Below are 17,191 nucleotides of genomic sequence, written 5' to 3'. Positions count from 1 at the left end.
AGAGGTCACCAAATGAAGCCATTCAGCAGAAGCTGAATATTAACAATGGCTGTAAATCCCATCATCTTTAAAATTCTGCTCAAATTCTAGGTCTTTGATCCAGCCTTCCCTGAACATTCCTATTCAAGGCTGTTGTCTTTTATTTTCCCCTTAGGTCTCTCACCTTTATTAAACTTTCCTCATTATTTAAAGCTTAATATAGTATCTTCTCAATCATACTGCTCTTTGAAGAATGGGTTCAGGTGTTGCATTTACTTGCATTTTTCAAGATTCATAGCTCAATTCTACAAGTAAAGTGGCTATCTAGTAAATATTCATCATATGGACGAGTAGTCCAACCTTTTATATTTGCAGGTAGATACATAATCTACCTTAAAAGGAGTAAAATGATTTATGATAAATAAGTACCAGAATCAGGGTAAAAAGGCCAGTTTTTTGGAGCTTCAAAGTACTGGAGCACAACCTCAAAGGAAAGATTTGGGTTAACCAAACAAGTATGAAGGCAAAGAGAAAGGATACAAGTTAGAATAAGCTGAAAAGATGATGTGGGAGAGGACAGATATGACTTAAAAAAAAAAAAAAAAGAAAAAAGAAAGCAAATATTGGGAAACCAACATAAAATGTCAAGATTTGGTTTTATGGGTCAGAAAAGTGATAATATAATATGCATGATTTATCATTTACTAGTAAGAAGCTCAAGATACAATCAATAAAAATATTAAATAGATTTTTCATTGCTTATTTGAAGTAGTGTCTTCGTAATAATACTTCTGAATCTATTCGGGTTCCTTACATAGATTTGGTATCACACCACCAAATAATGTTTGCCCCTTTTATTCTGAAGGCTACATTTTAAGTTGTAGTCTTTTAAAGTTGTTTCCATAAAAAGCACATAAAATCTTGAGCTCCTGGAAATAAAATTTCTTTAAGAAATGTGTTTTTAATAGTAACATGGATGGGCCCTTACCTATAACTCTGTGGCTCCTTTAAACATATACAGACACTTTGAGATGCTTGGTTGCCAGGCCACAATCATACATTGGATTATATCATAAGTGCTCATTTTTTACTGTAACTAGTTAAAAGAAAAAGTTTGCTTTTTTGTAGTCATCAGCTTTGGGAAGCATTCTTTGGTGATGCGTAACACTTAGGAAACCTTAAAATTACATGTACCAAGAGGGAAATCAGACCGTTTCACTGAAACAACTTAAATTAACCTCTTTTAAAATTTTTTTTTTTAAGTTTCAACTACAAGCCATAGTTAATGTTCAGTTACCTGGCTTAGGGTTAATGATCTGGATCTGTTTCTCCTACTTTTGAAAGAACTTGTCTGTAATATACAGATCAGTGCTTCACCTTTCTGTTTTGCTTTCTGTGTTGGTCAACAGCTCTAACCACTGAGGGACACATAATGTGCTGCCTCACAGTATAATTGACAAAGATCTACATTTAGCTCTTAGAGAAACTGTTTCAAGATTATGCGGATTGTAGTGAACATTTTTAGAAATTGTGAAGGCATAAAAAACAGCAGAAGTTTGCTTTTTTTTAAATTAACACAGAATATAAATCAATACTCATTTTAAAATATTTTTCAGAGAAAAATATAAGGTATCTAAATCAGAAAGAAGGAAGTAAAATGGTCTCTGTTTGCAAATGATATAATCTTAAATACAGAAAATCCTAAATACTTCAGCAAAAACTGGTTAGAACTAATCAATGAATTCAATGAATTTGTAGGATACAAAAATAAAAATCAATTGCATTTCTGAACAACAACAATAAACTATCTGAAAAAACAAAGAAAACAATCCCATCTACAATAGCATCAAAAACAAAATATTAAGGAATAAATTTAAGGTGCTGAAGGATCTATATATTTAAAACTATAAGACATTGATGAAAGATACTGAAGAAGGCACATGTGAATGGAAAAAGAGCCCCTGTTGATGGAGTCAATGAATTAAAATGTCCATGCTTCTAAAGTCATCTATAGTTTCAATGCAATCTCTAACAAAATTCCAATGGCATTTTTCACAGAATAGAAAAACACTTGTAAAATCTGTATGGAACTACAAAAAATCCCAAATAGCCAAAGCAATCCAGAGGGGAAAACGCAAAACTGGAGGCATTATATTTCCTCCTGATTTAAAACTATATTGCAAAGCTAAAGTAATCAAAAGAGTTCTGGCATAAAAACAGACACACAGACAAATGGAATAGAATAAGAGTCCAGAAATAAACCTATGCATTTACGGTCAACTAGTATTTGATATGGAACCAAAAATACTCAGTGGGGAAAGAACAGACTCTTCAACAAACCGTGTTGAGATAACTGGATATTCTCATGCAGAAAAATGAAATTGAACCTCTATCTTACACCACTCACAAAATTAACTGAAATAGCTTAAAGACTCAAGTGTAAGACATGAAAACATACAAATTCTAGAAGAAAACATGGAAAAAGCTCCTTGACACTGATCTTGGCAATGTTTTTGGGGAATGACAACAAAAGAACAAGCAATGAAAGTAAAAATAAACAAGTGGGAAAACATCAAACTAAAAAGTGTCTGCACAGAAAAAAAGATAAATGAAATGCAAAGGAATTCTATGAAATGGTAGAAAACATCTGCAAACCACTTATCTGAAAAGGGGTTAATATCGAAAATATATGAGAGTCATACAACTAAATAGCAAAAACAACAACAACAACAACAACAAAACAATTTAAGTAAAAAAAATGGGCAAAGACTGAATAAACACTTTTCCAAAGAAGATACACGAATGGCTAACAGGTACATGGAAAGGTTCTCAACATCAGTAACCATCAGGGGAATGCAAATCAGAACCATAAGGAAATACCATCTCATATCTGTTAAAATGGCTATTGTCAAAAAGACAAGAGATATTCAAAAGGGACCCCTTGTGTACACTATTGGTAGGAATGTAAATTGGTACAACCACTATGAAAACAGTATGGAGGTTCCTCAAAAAATTAAAAATACAACTACTACATGATCCAGCACTCCCACTTCTGAGTATATATCTGAAGGAAATTAAATCATTACCTCAAAGAGATATCCACACTCCCATGCTCACTACAGCTTTATTCACAATAGCCAAGATATGGGAACAACTTAAATGTCCATCGATGGATGAATGGATAAACAAAATATGATGTATATAAAAATGGTGTATTATTCACACATAAAAAAGGAGTCCCTGCCACTTGTGACAACATGCATGGACCTTGAGGGCACTATGCTAAGTGAAATAAGTCAGAGAGACAAAAACAAATACTGCATGATGTTACTTGTATGTGGAATCTCAAAAAGCTGAAATCATAGAAACACAGCAGAATGGTGGTTGCCAGGTGATGGGGAATGGGGGACATCGGTGATACTGATCAAAGGGTACAAACTTTCAGTTATAAGATGAATAAGTTCAGAGAATCTAATGTACAGCCTAGTGACCAGAACTATAGTATTACAGTTCTATTAGAGTTAATAGCACTATATTATACAGTTGAAAGTTGCTAAGAGAGTAAATCTTAAATGTTATCACATAAACACAAAAAAGGTAATTATGTGAGTGGATGGATATATTAACTAACTTTATTGTGTTAATCATTTCACTATATATGTCTATTAAATCATGACATTGCATACCTTAAACTCATACAATTTTGTCAATCATATCTCAATAAAGTTGGAAAAATTCTAAATGTTTAAAAATTTCCAATTATGAAGATTATTTTAGTTATCTTTTATTGATATGTAATTAAAGTTTTCTGTGACATAGGAATGTCCTCTTTAGATTTATCAAGACTTACTCTGTGGACTATTAATGTATTCAATGTTCGTAAGGTTCTACGTGTGCTTGAGATGTGTATTCTCCACTTGTTAAAACTTTTAGATCAAGCACACTATGTTTGTTATTCAAATCTTTCTTCTTTTTTTATCTGCTTTATATGTTGAGTAGTGAGATGCATTAAATCATACAGTCTAAAAGTGAACTTTTCAAATTCTTTTTTTAGATTTGTTATTTTTTTCCCTCTATATAACTTGGAGCTAAATTAGGTGCATGCATACAAGTTCAGGATTATATCCTGATTAAAGCTGCTTTCTCTCTCTTGAAAAAAGAAGGAACTAGGCAGTATCAGTCTATCTAACATTAAGGCTTACCATATAGCTACAGTAATCAAGACGGCATGCTACTGACACAGAGATAAACACATTAGACACACAGACCAATGGAATGCACTGAGTTATGACAAAGCTGTATACACAATTCAATGGAGAAAGGATACCCCTTTTAACAAATGGTGCTGGAGCAACTGGATATCTATAGGGAAAAAAAATTGAAACTTAACCTAAACCTTACACCTTATACAAAATTAAGTCAATATAGATCACATAAAATGTAAAACTATACAACTTAGGAAAAAACATATGAGAAAATCTTTGTTTTTGTTTTTGATGAGGGAATGTAATTAGGTTATTTATTTATTTATTATTATTTACTCTTAGAGGAGGTACTGAACCCAGGACCTCATGCTAAGCTTGTGCTCTACCATTCGAGCTATCCCCTCCCTCCATATGAGAAAATCTTTGGCATCTAGGGCTAGGTAAAGAATTCTTAGACTTGTTATCAAAAACATGGTTCATAAAAAGAAAAACTGATAAATTGGACTTCATCAAAACTAAAGGCATTTTCTTCGCAAAAAACACTGTTAAGAGGATGAAAAGGCCAATTACAGACTGGGAGATGTTTGTAAACAACGTACCTGATAAAGGGACTTACATCTAGAATATGTAAAAAACTCTCAAAACTGAATTAAAAAATCAATCTAATTAAAAAGTGGCTAAAAGACATGATCAGATACGCTGCTGGGAAGGATATACAAATGACAGATAATCACATGAAAGATGTTCAATATCATTAACCATTAAGGAAATACAAATTAAAACCACAATGCAATATCATTACACATCTATCAGAATGACTAAAATAAAAAATAGGCCTAACACTAAACTCTAGCAAGGAAGAAGAGAAACTGGGTTATTCCTTCATTGTTGGTGGGAATATAAAGGGTACAGCTCCTCTGGAAAATAGTTTGGTAGTTTGATCTAACACTAAAAATAAACTTTCTATATAACCTAGCAATTATACTCTTGGGCACTTATCCCAGATAAATGAAACCTATGTTCATGCAAAAACCTGCATATAAATGTCTGTAGTAATTTTATTTGTACTAGCTAAAAACTGGAAACAATCCAGATGTCCTTCAATGGATAAATGCTTAAACACTGGTACATAAAAAGCAGCAAACCACTGAGACACACACTTGAATGGATTTCAAAGTAATCAAATTGAGTGGAAAAAGCAATCTCAAAAGTTTACACACTGTATGATTCCACTTATATAACAGTTTTGAAATAACAAAGTAATTGAAATAGAGAACAGATTAGTGGTTAAGGGTTAGGGACTGTGCACTGGGAGGAGATGGGTATGGCTACAAAGTGGTAGGTAAGGGAGCCTCATGGTGATGAATCTTTATTGTGGTTATAGTTATGTGGAACTGCACATGTGATATTATACACATGTGTATAGAACTACACATACACACACAGACATACAAATGAGTACTTGCAGAACTGGTGAAGTCTGAATAAATTCTGTGGATTGTACCAATGTTGATTTCCTGGATTTTGATATTATACTACATTTATGTAAGATGTTAACATGGAAGAGGTCATGAAGGGTGTTTGAGACCTTCCTGCACAGTCTTTTTGAAATTTCCTGTGAATTTATAATTCAAAAGAAAAAGGTCATAATTTTAAAAATATGAATTATTTAAAATAATTTTGCTACTATGTAGAACACATTCAATGATATTAATATTATTTTTAAACTTGTATACATAAAGGAGCAAGGACAAGACATAACTTATTCCTAAACATAAATGTAACTTGAGAAATCAGGAACTAAAGGAGGACAAAATTTCATTATCCTCATATAGCTACTATTCTATAACTACAGTAAATATTAACAGGTGGAAAAGAAAAACAGAAAAACAATTAGTTCAGGAATGATATTCCACACATTTAACAACTTTTATGGTTTGGACACCAACCAATCAGAATAGACTGGAACCAATTAGAACAGATGCCAGCCATAAGCTACCCACAAGGGTACTAGGACACAATGGAATAGTCATCCTATATAATTTATTTTTGATTAACTTTATCACTTCCTCCACAAAAGATTTATATTCCTAAAATATTGGTTTTTCTTTCTTGAGCTGAAATACTGGAAATGGTGCTCTATTAGTGAATGAAACATACCTGAAGGTGCTGCTATCGAAAATCATGACTAATACAAAAATTACCAATTAGTAAGATAAGAACTAACTGCTTCTATTAAGATATCTATAATTTCCGTTTTTAACAAAAACATCCAAAATATCAGTGTAGAAACAAAATAACATTCAAATTAGTTTGTTCATAATATTTTAACATTAGTCATTCAAAATTTGCATATAAATGAATCTTTTTGATTTTAAAGTTTTAGTACTTGAATAGTTAATAATTTAGAGCATGATTTTATAAATTATACCTAGTGGAAAAATTTCAAGATACTCTACAAATATAATCTTAGCAGGCTTAGCAGATTAGAAAAACAAATATTCAAGGATCACATTAATTTTATCATATTTAATTTTGAGAAATTAAGATCACTAATTATCAACACAGATTTAATGAGAAAAAAGGCCTAAGCCCCTATTTAAGGAAAATAAATTATGCAATCTAGAAACAGAATTTTAACTATGAAAATAAAAGTATGCATGTCCAAATCTGTTAGTTCTATAAAACTCACTTAAGAAATGACTTGAAATTAATTAGTGTTTTCTATTATTTTAGAAAGGCAACCGCCTGTTGAAAAAAATCCATTGAATAAATATTACAAAACGTAGCTTATACTGTCTTTGTTCATGCGCATTTGGGGCACAGCTTTTTTTTTTTTTTAAGATAGATTAAGTAATAGTTCAAAGCTCTAGTTAATGTCTAGTTTACATGTAGGTAAATGGGTTAAGATTATGTGATTTTTTTTTCCTTTAGTAACATGAGAAAACTCACTTATAATTCATACATACAGAATATAGATACAAAGCCACCCAATACACAGAGCTCTAGTTATAACTTTGTGAAATGTAGAGCCAGTTTAACAGAATGGAGGGGGAAAACCTGCAGCCTATTAATACTAGGATGGAATTACCTAACTGGATCAGTTTAGCCTGCATGGGTTTGTCCTTTTCCACTTCTCCAGGACACACTTGAGAAATTAAAGGCTCTTAAGGTAGGGGATCTATTCTGAATTTCTTCCCCTGTGTCTTCTATGAGGCTAATTTGTTGGCTCAGAGCACACTCAAGGGAAAGGAGCAGTTATTTGTAAGTTACGGTGCAACAAACTGTCCTTCTTGTATATGAAATTAAATCTGTGTGAAATAGATATCCTTTCCATTTTACAAGGCAGAAAACCTAGGCTCCCAGAGGTTAAGCACTTGCCTAAAAGCCCACGGATTTGGATTTGGAATCATGTTTTCCCCAGACTACAAATACTACATAATTTCCTCTCCTGAATACAATACCATAGTCCTAATTGAGTTCAGTCACATTTCCACTTTAAGAAGGGTCCTACCAGGATTGAATCCCTTCTGATATTAACCCTAATTCAGTGATTCCTGTAGGACGTGTCACCACTGAGATGTCTGCGATAGGAAATGTCTCAGACAAACACCACGGGACCGATTCCAAGGGCTGGGGACAGTATGATGGTGCCTGACACACAATTCAACCAACCTTGCATGCAGATTATTTCACAGCTAACTGCTATTTCTGTGGCATTTTGTAAAAGCCTAGATTGGCTTGCTGAACAGCGCTCCCCCAAATACTAATATTAGAATCCAGTAGTAGGTGGAGGCTTTTTTCTGCCATGCAGAATGGTGCTAAAGCTCCCAAAATGCACAGAGCTATGACAAACGCACAGAACACAATGACTTCAGTATTTTCAACCATACTGTGAGAGAAGCATGTTTTTATGTTTAGTAGCTGTGTTATCCTTCAAACAAAGAAGCAAAGTGTCAATAGAATAAGTGGCTTTTTAATAAGTATTTGCACTGAGCCACCCATGATGGCTTCTCCCCTGTTGATACAAATGAGAAAACATTTACTAGCTTTTTCTCTTGCCCAAGAATAATTTAAATCAGTTGATATCTCCTTTCATTTCTCTTTTACCTGACTTCTTCTTATTATAGCTGGCCAAGGAATTACCTTTATGTATCTATGTAAACAGAACTGAAGAAGCATAATTTACAAATCCATATCTACATGCACACACATACATATGTACGTTCATAATAGCATGCACACACCTACAACATGGAATTCAATCCTGGGGGGTAAAATATAAATTATAATGATAATATAGAAATTATGGTGCACAACCCAGTAAGGTTTAAAATGTGCAAATTAAAAATTATTGCACGAAACTTTCTGCTTCCAAGTAAGATGAAGTGAGTGGGTTATAACCCAAGAGAACACAGAGAAAATCTAGATCAAATGTAAAAAATAAACAGTTCAAAGAGATCAGAGAATTGCTAGAATAACAGGTCTAAAACAGTCTAAGAATCTGAACAGGAAAGAACCCTAGAGAGGGGAGGGAAGAATCTGCAGCTGATTTTTTGTTGATTCTAGGCTGTGGGAAGAACATAGACTTGGCCTGGGAAGAAGGCCACCGCTGGGGGTTAGAGAAATCAACAGACAGTTGCAGAGTCTTGAGGGACCCACAGAGCTCCGACACATGCCAATCATCCCATGACGACGTCTGGCAGTTACATTCGGAAGCTGAAAGGTCTAGAGGCAAAATACTAAAAGTCCTGCAAAGTGCCACGGATTTTTGGTAGTCTTGCACTACTGAGAAGAAAACTACTTGTAAAATACTGTTCAAGACCAGCCAAGGGGCAGGCTCTACATGGACACACTAGGCCAGGGTTCATCCTGTGGACCAAGTCCACCTTGCCTCTAATTTTGGTATGGTCCATCAGTTAAGAACAGTTTATACACTATTAAATGGTTGAGAAAAATATCAAAAGAAGAATAATATTTTATTTCATGGAAGCATGTGAAACTCAAATTTCTGTGTCCATAAATAATGTTTTATTGAAATACATTCATGCCCTTTATTTCTATATTGACTTTGGCCACTTTTATACAGCAATCAGTAGTTGCAAAGAGACTGGATGACCAAAGCCTGAAATATTCACTACCTTACTCTTCACAGAAAATATTTGCTGACCTACAATGGGCTGTTAGTTGAAACCCTGGGTGGGCAAACACCCTAAGAATAGAAGCAAGCCAGAGGTAGACTGGGTCTCACCAAAGCTCAACCTAACCTCATGTGAGCTCAGCTCCAGAATGGATAAAGGTAGTCAGCCTCTATCTGTGTCCGGTGAAAGAAGGATAAATCTTTGCTAAGGAAAGGAAAGATATTATCATCTTGAGCCTCTCTAATTTTTATACACATTTATACACACTCCAGGATTGAGAAAATGACTAACTTTTTGGATCCGAGCTGACCTGCAATACATATAAAGAAGCCTGACTTAAATAGTAGGCTCAAGAGCAAGTCATTAACATCCAAAATTTAAGTAAGTGTTTTAATCTACATTATTTAAGGAAAAGAAAAATAAAAAATAAGTAACAGTATTAACAAAAAGCACTTTTCGTGGCAGGAAAACTTAAGATATGTGTCTGGAACAACAGCATCCTGACTAGATGTTAGTTTCTATTGTAAAGTACTCCAATAACATAGGAAATAAAATCTATGAATTGCTTAGTTTGCAGAAAATGAAAATAGGTAGTAATTGACCAGTTATAAATCATTCTGAGCTATAAGACTGTATTCTAGGACTCATTTTTTTAAAGACAGGTGATTCACAGACACTGGTATCATATTTTAGGCATATACCATCCTGAGAAGACATACAAGTGCAGATATGAAAAAAACTAATAACACTAAAATATTATAGATATGCAATATGTTAAACCTACATCTCTCCCAGGATTTTAAAATTTTAACTATAATGAAAAGAACTACTCAAAGACACAAGACAGCTGAGAAGTTCAATATGTCACAGAACTGCAAAATCATTAAATTCATTTTAATTAGTATATATTAAGGCTTTATATCTGTGGCGTAAGTAAATTGTAACTCCCAGATATAGCAGAAAAGGGCATTTAAATTTATAACCTATAATAATTTACAACACATATCTCATTGGTGTCAGTGAAATGTAACCTAATTGTGCTCAAAAGTCTCAGGTCACAAAATAATTTTAAAGGATTCACACACATGCAGCTATACTTTTATACAGAAGGCATACAAATATAGCTATGAATATAAAATTAAATATAGATGGTGATGAAAATTTGGATATTATGCATTGAACTATGTACATATAAATGGTATACTCATTTTTACTTTAACTCAGTTGTATACCTAGCTTGTGAACAGTTACCTTATAATATAGGAATGAACAATATTATCTTGATATTATCTGAGAACACCAGAATTATTGTTAAAATAAAATGACTTTTAGAATTACAGATCTTTTTAAAAAGTTGACTTTCTAAAAACTTTTAAAAAGTTTAAATACCCCTTGTCACTTTCTTCACTTTTACGAGCTCTTCAATGATAGATGCCTCTGAACAAGGCTCTAATAATTTGATCAGATAAAGGCTGTGAATGTGGTCAAATAATAAATTACCAGGGGAGTATGCTATTTATCAGTTTAGATAAATTATAAGTACTCTTTAAACATTAAATTCAATATTAAAAAAACTTAAAAGTATCAGTAGCAGACTTCATCTATATAATTTACCAATTTAAAAATGAAGTTTACCTTCATCTTACCCTCAAAATTATTTTTAAAAACTCTTTACACAGAGGAAGACAGTCAATGTTTAAGCAAGTTAATGTCATTACACTGAGAACTAGAAAATACTAAAGATAGCACATTCATGCAATTAATTACTGCCTTTAAATGTTTGATTAAAGGAAAGATGCCGTATATATAAACCTTTATATCACTGATTCCTTACTCACTAGCAGAACACTGTGTCTCAATAGAAAAACCACACATTATTTATAGTTCCATAATACTCTTCTCTATACATCATATTTAATTCTAACGAAAAGATTAGAGTCCTCAGAGAGACATACTGCAAACAAAAAGTCCCTAGTAGGAGGCAGAAAGTCAGGCCAGGAGTCAAACAGGACCCACAGAGATGACAGAGAAGTGATATCCAGCACAGTCCAGTCAGAGAGAAAAAGGAAAACCACATGGCACTGCTAAAATGCCGAGTTAACACTCTCTCCTATCTGAGCATTAAATATTACAGCTTTAAAACTGTTTCAACTAGATTATGGCTTCCTTAGGCGCGACCCTCTTTTAAGAAACACGCACATTCCCGAAGTGCAATGCTGAAACCCCATAAAAACTTAATAACCTACCATTTTCTTTGCACTCTTCTGGAGGTTTAGCCTTTTTCGCAAGTCGTGGATCCAGCCATGATGTTGTCTTTGTGTTATGGCTGAAAAGAAAAGAGATCACTCTGAACAGACACATACTGAAAGGAATCAAGTTTATTCCTTAAGAAAAAAAAAAGAGGGGGTTAGTCCAACAAAATTGCAATCGATACACTTAATTTGCTTACTGGTTCTAAGTAGCCCTGAAGGAGGTGTAAGAGTAATTGTGCAAGGCAGCTGTAAATTTGGCAACCTCAGCTCCCTGTCCTCAAAGCAGCTATTTTTATTAAAATCAACTAGAATGTTGCCAAGTTAACCTCATTGAAAATGCAGAACTCATCCAGAGCAAAAGGAATTTATTACAAATACAGGATTCTCCAGTTGGAAGAGCACAGTTCACAGGCTCTGACACTGTTTCCTGAGTTTTGCAAAAGAATTATTTTCATCTTAAACCTACCCTTTTCATAAATAGTTGTTTTGTTACACTTTAACTACAGAGCTGGCAGAGGCAGTACAAAAGTGATGCAAATTATAGCATGTTCTTGGGATTCCTACATTTTCTCAAAAAGTGATTAATAGCAATTTCATTAACCCACATTTAGCTATCTTCCATCTAAATACCTTCAATTGAGCTAGGAATGTAGGGGATAAAAATGTCAATGATTGATCCCTTTGAGCAATGAAATGAGATAAACTCTATGGATTTGGTCAAATTATAAATTATAAGAAGACTATGGCAGCTTTCATCTTTCCCCAGTTTGATCATGGTAAAGCCTGATAGTGCTTCATTATCAAGTTTCAGAAGGATGTAAAGTACTGCAGTGTCTCATTCTGGTCCTCATTTGTAGGTATGTCAATATCATCTAGTCTTTTCCTCTCAACCGAAGACTTGATGTCCATGGATGGAATGCGGGTTATGACTCTCGTAATGTGAGGACAGTAGCACTGGGTTCAGTGTCTGCTGCTCTCATTTTGAAAAATTGTCACTTTAAAGATGTTCTTTATAGACATGCCTCAGTTCAAAATGTGTGTGTGTGTGTGTGTGTGTGAGTGTGTGTGTTGATGTCTATGTTTTTATGTGCTAACAAAAAATTGGGGAGATGGGCAAGGAAAATAAATTTACTTTCATTTTACTCACACCTGCTTCTTCCATATGCTTTCCCATTTTGGGGGAAAGTCATTTCTAGGTCTCTAAGACATATTCACAAAAGCACACACATCTATGGATAAATATGAAGAGGCCATTACTAAGCCACTGCAAGGAGTCAAATTACCATTTCTATACCACACCACCATGGGTCTCAAATATTGCCTAATTTAGTACAGAAGCGTGAATTTCCTAGCTTTCCTGAGTTTATATAAAGCATTTCATTACAGGATGATTTTTTTTTAGGTTGAACTAGTACTAACGGTATGTCATTTTAATACATTTTGACAGATTGAGTCTCTTATAGTTAACAGCATTTTTAGCTGATCCTGTGAAATGATTCTGAAAGAAAGTGGGTAGTTATCGCCAGCAATTGTCACAAACATCACATGAAGATACAGCAAAGTATTTTTCAACAGTGGCTCTCACCTGCAGGCCTTGTAATTTGCATCTTCAAGGTGCCTTACAAAGGGGATATTTTTAATGCATTTGGGAGACAAACCAAGTGGCTCTTCCACTTTTCTTAAATTATATATTTTTAAACCTCAACAATTCCACTTGAAAATAGAATTCAACATTGGGCAGGAGATTGTGTAAAATGGGACAATTGAGGGGTTTTTCACAATCCATATACTATCTTTCCTCAAGTATGAGGGTGAGATTTCTTTTCACTTTCCTTGCTAGGGTAGATTCAGAAGCAGAACACCAGTTTTCTGCATCTCTCCATATTGTGTGGAACACAAATGACAGGAAGGTAAGATGCTAATGTTACATAATCTTATATTTCAATGCTAGTTTCTTTAACAAAGACACAGGCACATATATAGGCTGCATTTGCAAATAAATTTTTTCTAGCTGAGGAATGGAACAAACATTTCCCAGGAACTTTGAATCATAATAATATCCTAGTCTAAGTATTTTTATGCATAAAGTTAATGTGATGATTATGAAAAGTACTGGAACAAGTGGAGTCTGTATCTATCCACGTTTGATCAATTGTCATGTTTAGAAATCCAGATGAAAACCCTACAAAATGGTTTATCCAAAACTCTCCTCTGATGTTGGACTATATACTGAGTCTATCTGGAGGACTGGAGCAAACCAGAAGTGCAGTTTCATTCAAATCTGCAATTCGAGTTTAAACTCATTATCAGAATTGCCTTGAAGACAAGTGATAGGCTGACTTGTAATAAATCAGACATTTCTGAATATTTTGTAAGTTTAACCTTTGCCAAACTGACAAAAGCAGCACATTAAATAATAACATCTAATCTTCTGAGGATGCATTCTTCTACAGAAAATGCTTCCCTTCAACCAGGAAAAGCTGCCGACTTCATGGCACACCACTGCAAGGTCATTCTTACTATCTCATCACATTTCCTGACTGTCTGCTTTGTCAATGACTGTGCTAGAACTTTCACAGCGTCTCCTCATTTAATGCTAAAGAGCCTTTGTGGCTAGTATTTTTAACTCCATTTTCTGGATAGTGAAAGGAAGGTTGAGAAAAGACAGGTAACTCACCCAAGACTACATACCTAGTGCACAGTGTGAAAGTGAAAGGGCTAGCATGACACAGATATATCTGCTTCCCAGTCAAAGTTTATCATGATCTGAAACTGGGGGCACACTAAACACAAAACTTTGCTTTTTAGACAGAGGCACTTTATTTCACTCTCTCAGAAGCTCATCAAAGATCTTTGTCCTAGCTCCTTCACCAATGGATTAGAAACTGAGACCTTTATCTCCTAATGAGTACAGTAATCAGTGCTTAAGTTCCTTTGTGTTGAATGCCTTGCACCTAGTAGGTACTGTATTAAATTTCACTTGCATACAGATGATACTATCACTGGAAATACTTTCTCCTTATAATCTTGAATTCTCTATTCAAATCACTTTTAAATCAAAATTTCTTCATTCAAATCTGAATATTTTTCCAGAATAAAGTCTTAAAAATTGTGATTTGTATAATCTACATATAAATATTAGGTCTTAGAGGCTAATACTAAAGAATTAGGTTAATGGAAATGCTATTAAATGGGTGGTGTATTTATTAGGAGCAGAACTTAAAATTTTCATATAGATTATGCCACATTCTATACTCCATTCCATTTTTTTCCCTTTATTCTGTGTTTTTGTTAGGTATATATAAGGCTAAGGGTTGACCCAATTCAAACCCAATTTTAAGGCAAGTCCTCTTTCTCTTTTCATTCTGTTTCCTTTTCCCCTCTTCTTCCTACCTTTGTCTTGCCACCTGGATCAAAATAACATTTTCACTACTGCACAAATGATGGATGCTGTTTCATCAACTGAAATTTGATTAGTGGAATAAGAAATGTTTATTATCAAATATATTTTTCTTTGATCCATTTTCTCTAAAAAAATAGCAAAAGACTTAAAACAATGATAAACACATTGAGTTTTAAAAGTTCTCCTAAAAAGCCAACTCTGAATCTTATTCTTTGTCTGATATACTGTATTTTCATCCTGGTAAATATTACACTGGAAGAATAAAAGACTGAACTCAATAATATTTGGCTGCATGAAACATAATAATTTTTTGAAGATGGTAAACAAGGCCCAGGTAAATATTTTAGAGTCTTCTGAGCAATTCAAGATGTCTGTGGGTGTCAGAGTTCCAAAAGAAGTTGTCACATATGTTCACGGCCAATAACATAGAGATCATTGGCTGTATTTTATGTATTTTTAAAAACTAACAGTTTTTTAGAGGAATATAGACTGATTACATTTTACATTGGGGGTCAATAAAATCCTCAGAATGATTACATCATTTTCTCAAAGACTTTCTCTTCCCTCTATATCATCATTTCAAAAGGAAGAGCTATTAAAGGCAATGACTGGATATTCCTAATTGATGATGAACAGTAGAAACTTTTTAACTCAAGACTTTCATGGTGTTACTGTTTTTTTCTATTTATACATCAGGAATCTACATAAAAATTATTGTCATTGACCTCTGTAGTGGTTAACTGTTTCCTAAATAATACTCCTAAAATTTTTGCTCAGCATATGACTATATGAGTTTCCCTTCATATTATCTTTCATATGTTTAGACAACATTTAAAAAAGAAGTTTTATTATAAATACTCTGGGTGTGTGTTGCATACTGTTTTGTCTAAAATTTATTTTCTGTCTGGGGATTGAACTAGAATCTTGTGCAGGCACAAGAAAAAACATATAAAATACTCATTTTATCTGCTATTATAATACAAATCACAGAAAGTAACCCTAGACCAGATTTCATGACTAGTTGGGATATGCTGAGCCTAGAATGAGTAGCATTAGGCTGGTACTGCCTCATACCAAAAAGCCAGCTATGCTTTTCTTTTCATTAAATTTCTCAAATATTTTATCTTCTTTTAATAAATGAAAGTTTTAAATTTGTTGTAAATGGTAATTGGTGATTTACTTAAAACTTAAGGAGATACAGAAATAGCAACATAAGAAGAAACAGATTGTGTGTCTTGTTTAAAATTTAAAAGCTAATTCAGCCTTGACAAAGATATAGGAAACCATGTATAGCCATGACATTTTTCACAGATGTGATTTTCAGTTACAAAGGCTTGCTTTTAAAAATCTATTATTTAAGATGGCATAGCATTCACTGCCACTCAGGAAGATGGTAGTAAACAAATAGGTTCTTGTTGTCATTTTTGTTTTTTGCCAAAGCAATAGCAGTCTCTTTTATGTCACTAACTAAACTGACTCCCAAACAAAGAAGTAGTTTAATGGGATTCCCACAGCATGTCAATCCAGATTAACCCTGTGGCAGCTCTTCTTTATGGAACATTTACCCTCTGGAATAGTGGATTTTTGGCCGAGAAACTTATAAAACAAATACTGTTTGTAAAAGTATGCTTCTTTTTTTCAACCAATGCCTGTTTATATATTGGCGGTGGTATGGGATAATGGCAATGGCTTTGCAGGGTCACAAAGCCATGAGATCTTGGGACTGTTAATTTGCTCAAGGGTATCTTGGAATATCATCTATAAAATGGGGGTACCTCAAATGCTTTAAAGGGCGGTTATGATATAATATATGTAAAGTAGGCACCATGGCAAATTAGTTAAGAGCAAGGACCTTTAGAGCCGGACTATGTCCCATGAAAGAATGAATCTTGTCAGTTTTGTTGACTGCTGTATTCCCAGGGTTTAATAAAATGGTTCCTAGTACATAGTATGTGCCCCCAAAATATGTGTTGAATAAATGGAATCAAATCATCCTGGCTTTGTCAACTCGTGGTTATACGACCAAGAGTAGGCTTCTTACTTCTATAAGCCTCAGTTTCCTAAAGTGAGAATTAAATGAGCATAGTGTAAATGCTTACCGTATTAGCTTTTAATGTTAAGTAAGCTGAACACAGCCTGAAAAGAATAGGCACTCAATACGTGGCAACGATTATTACTAACTTGAATTTATAATTAATATACTGTCTATTA

General features: G+C 33.8%; 1 protein-coding gene across 4 annotated transcripts in view; it reads right to left on the bottom strand.

Moving 5' to 3' along the window:
* MAGI2 (membrane associated guanylate kinase, WW and PDZ domain containing 2) overlaps window positions 1–17,191 on the bottom strand; it is a 1,119,445-nt gene that overhangs the window by 387,941 nt on the left and 714,313 nt on the right. For all 4 annotated transcript variants that reach the window (XM_031454751.2, XM_031454752.2, XM_031454755.2 and 1 more), the window contains exon 6: window positions 11,572–11,651. In XM_031454751.2, the coding sequence (XP_031310611.2) occupies window positions 11,572–11,651 (80 nt within the window). The remainder of the gene's footprint in view (window positions 1–11,571; window positions 11,652–17,191) is intronic.

This window comes from Camelus dromedarius, chromosome 7 (genome assembly GCF_036321535.1).
Source record: "Camelus dromedarius isolate mCamDro1 chromosome 7, mCamDro1.pat, whole genome shotgun sequence".
Classification (NCBI taxonomy): Eukaryota; Metazoa; Chordata; class Mammalia; order Artiodactyla; family Camelidae; genus Camelus; species Camelus dromedarius.
The sequence above is the reverse complement of the archived record's forward strand: the minus strand, read 5'-3'. Positions and strand labels throughout refer to the sequence as shown.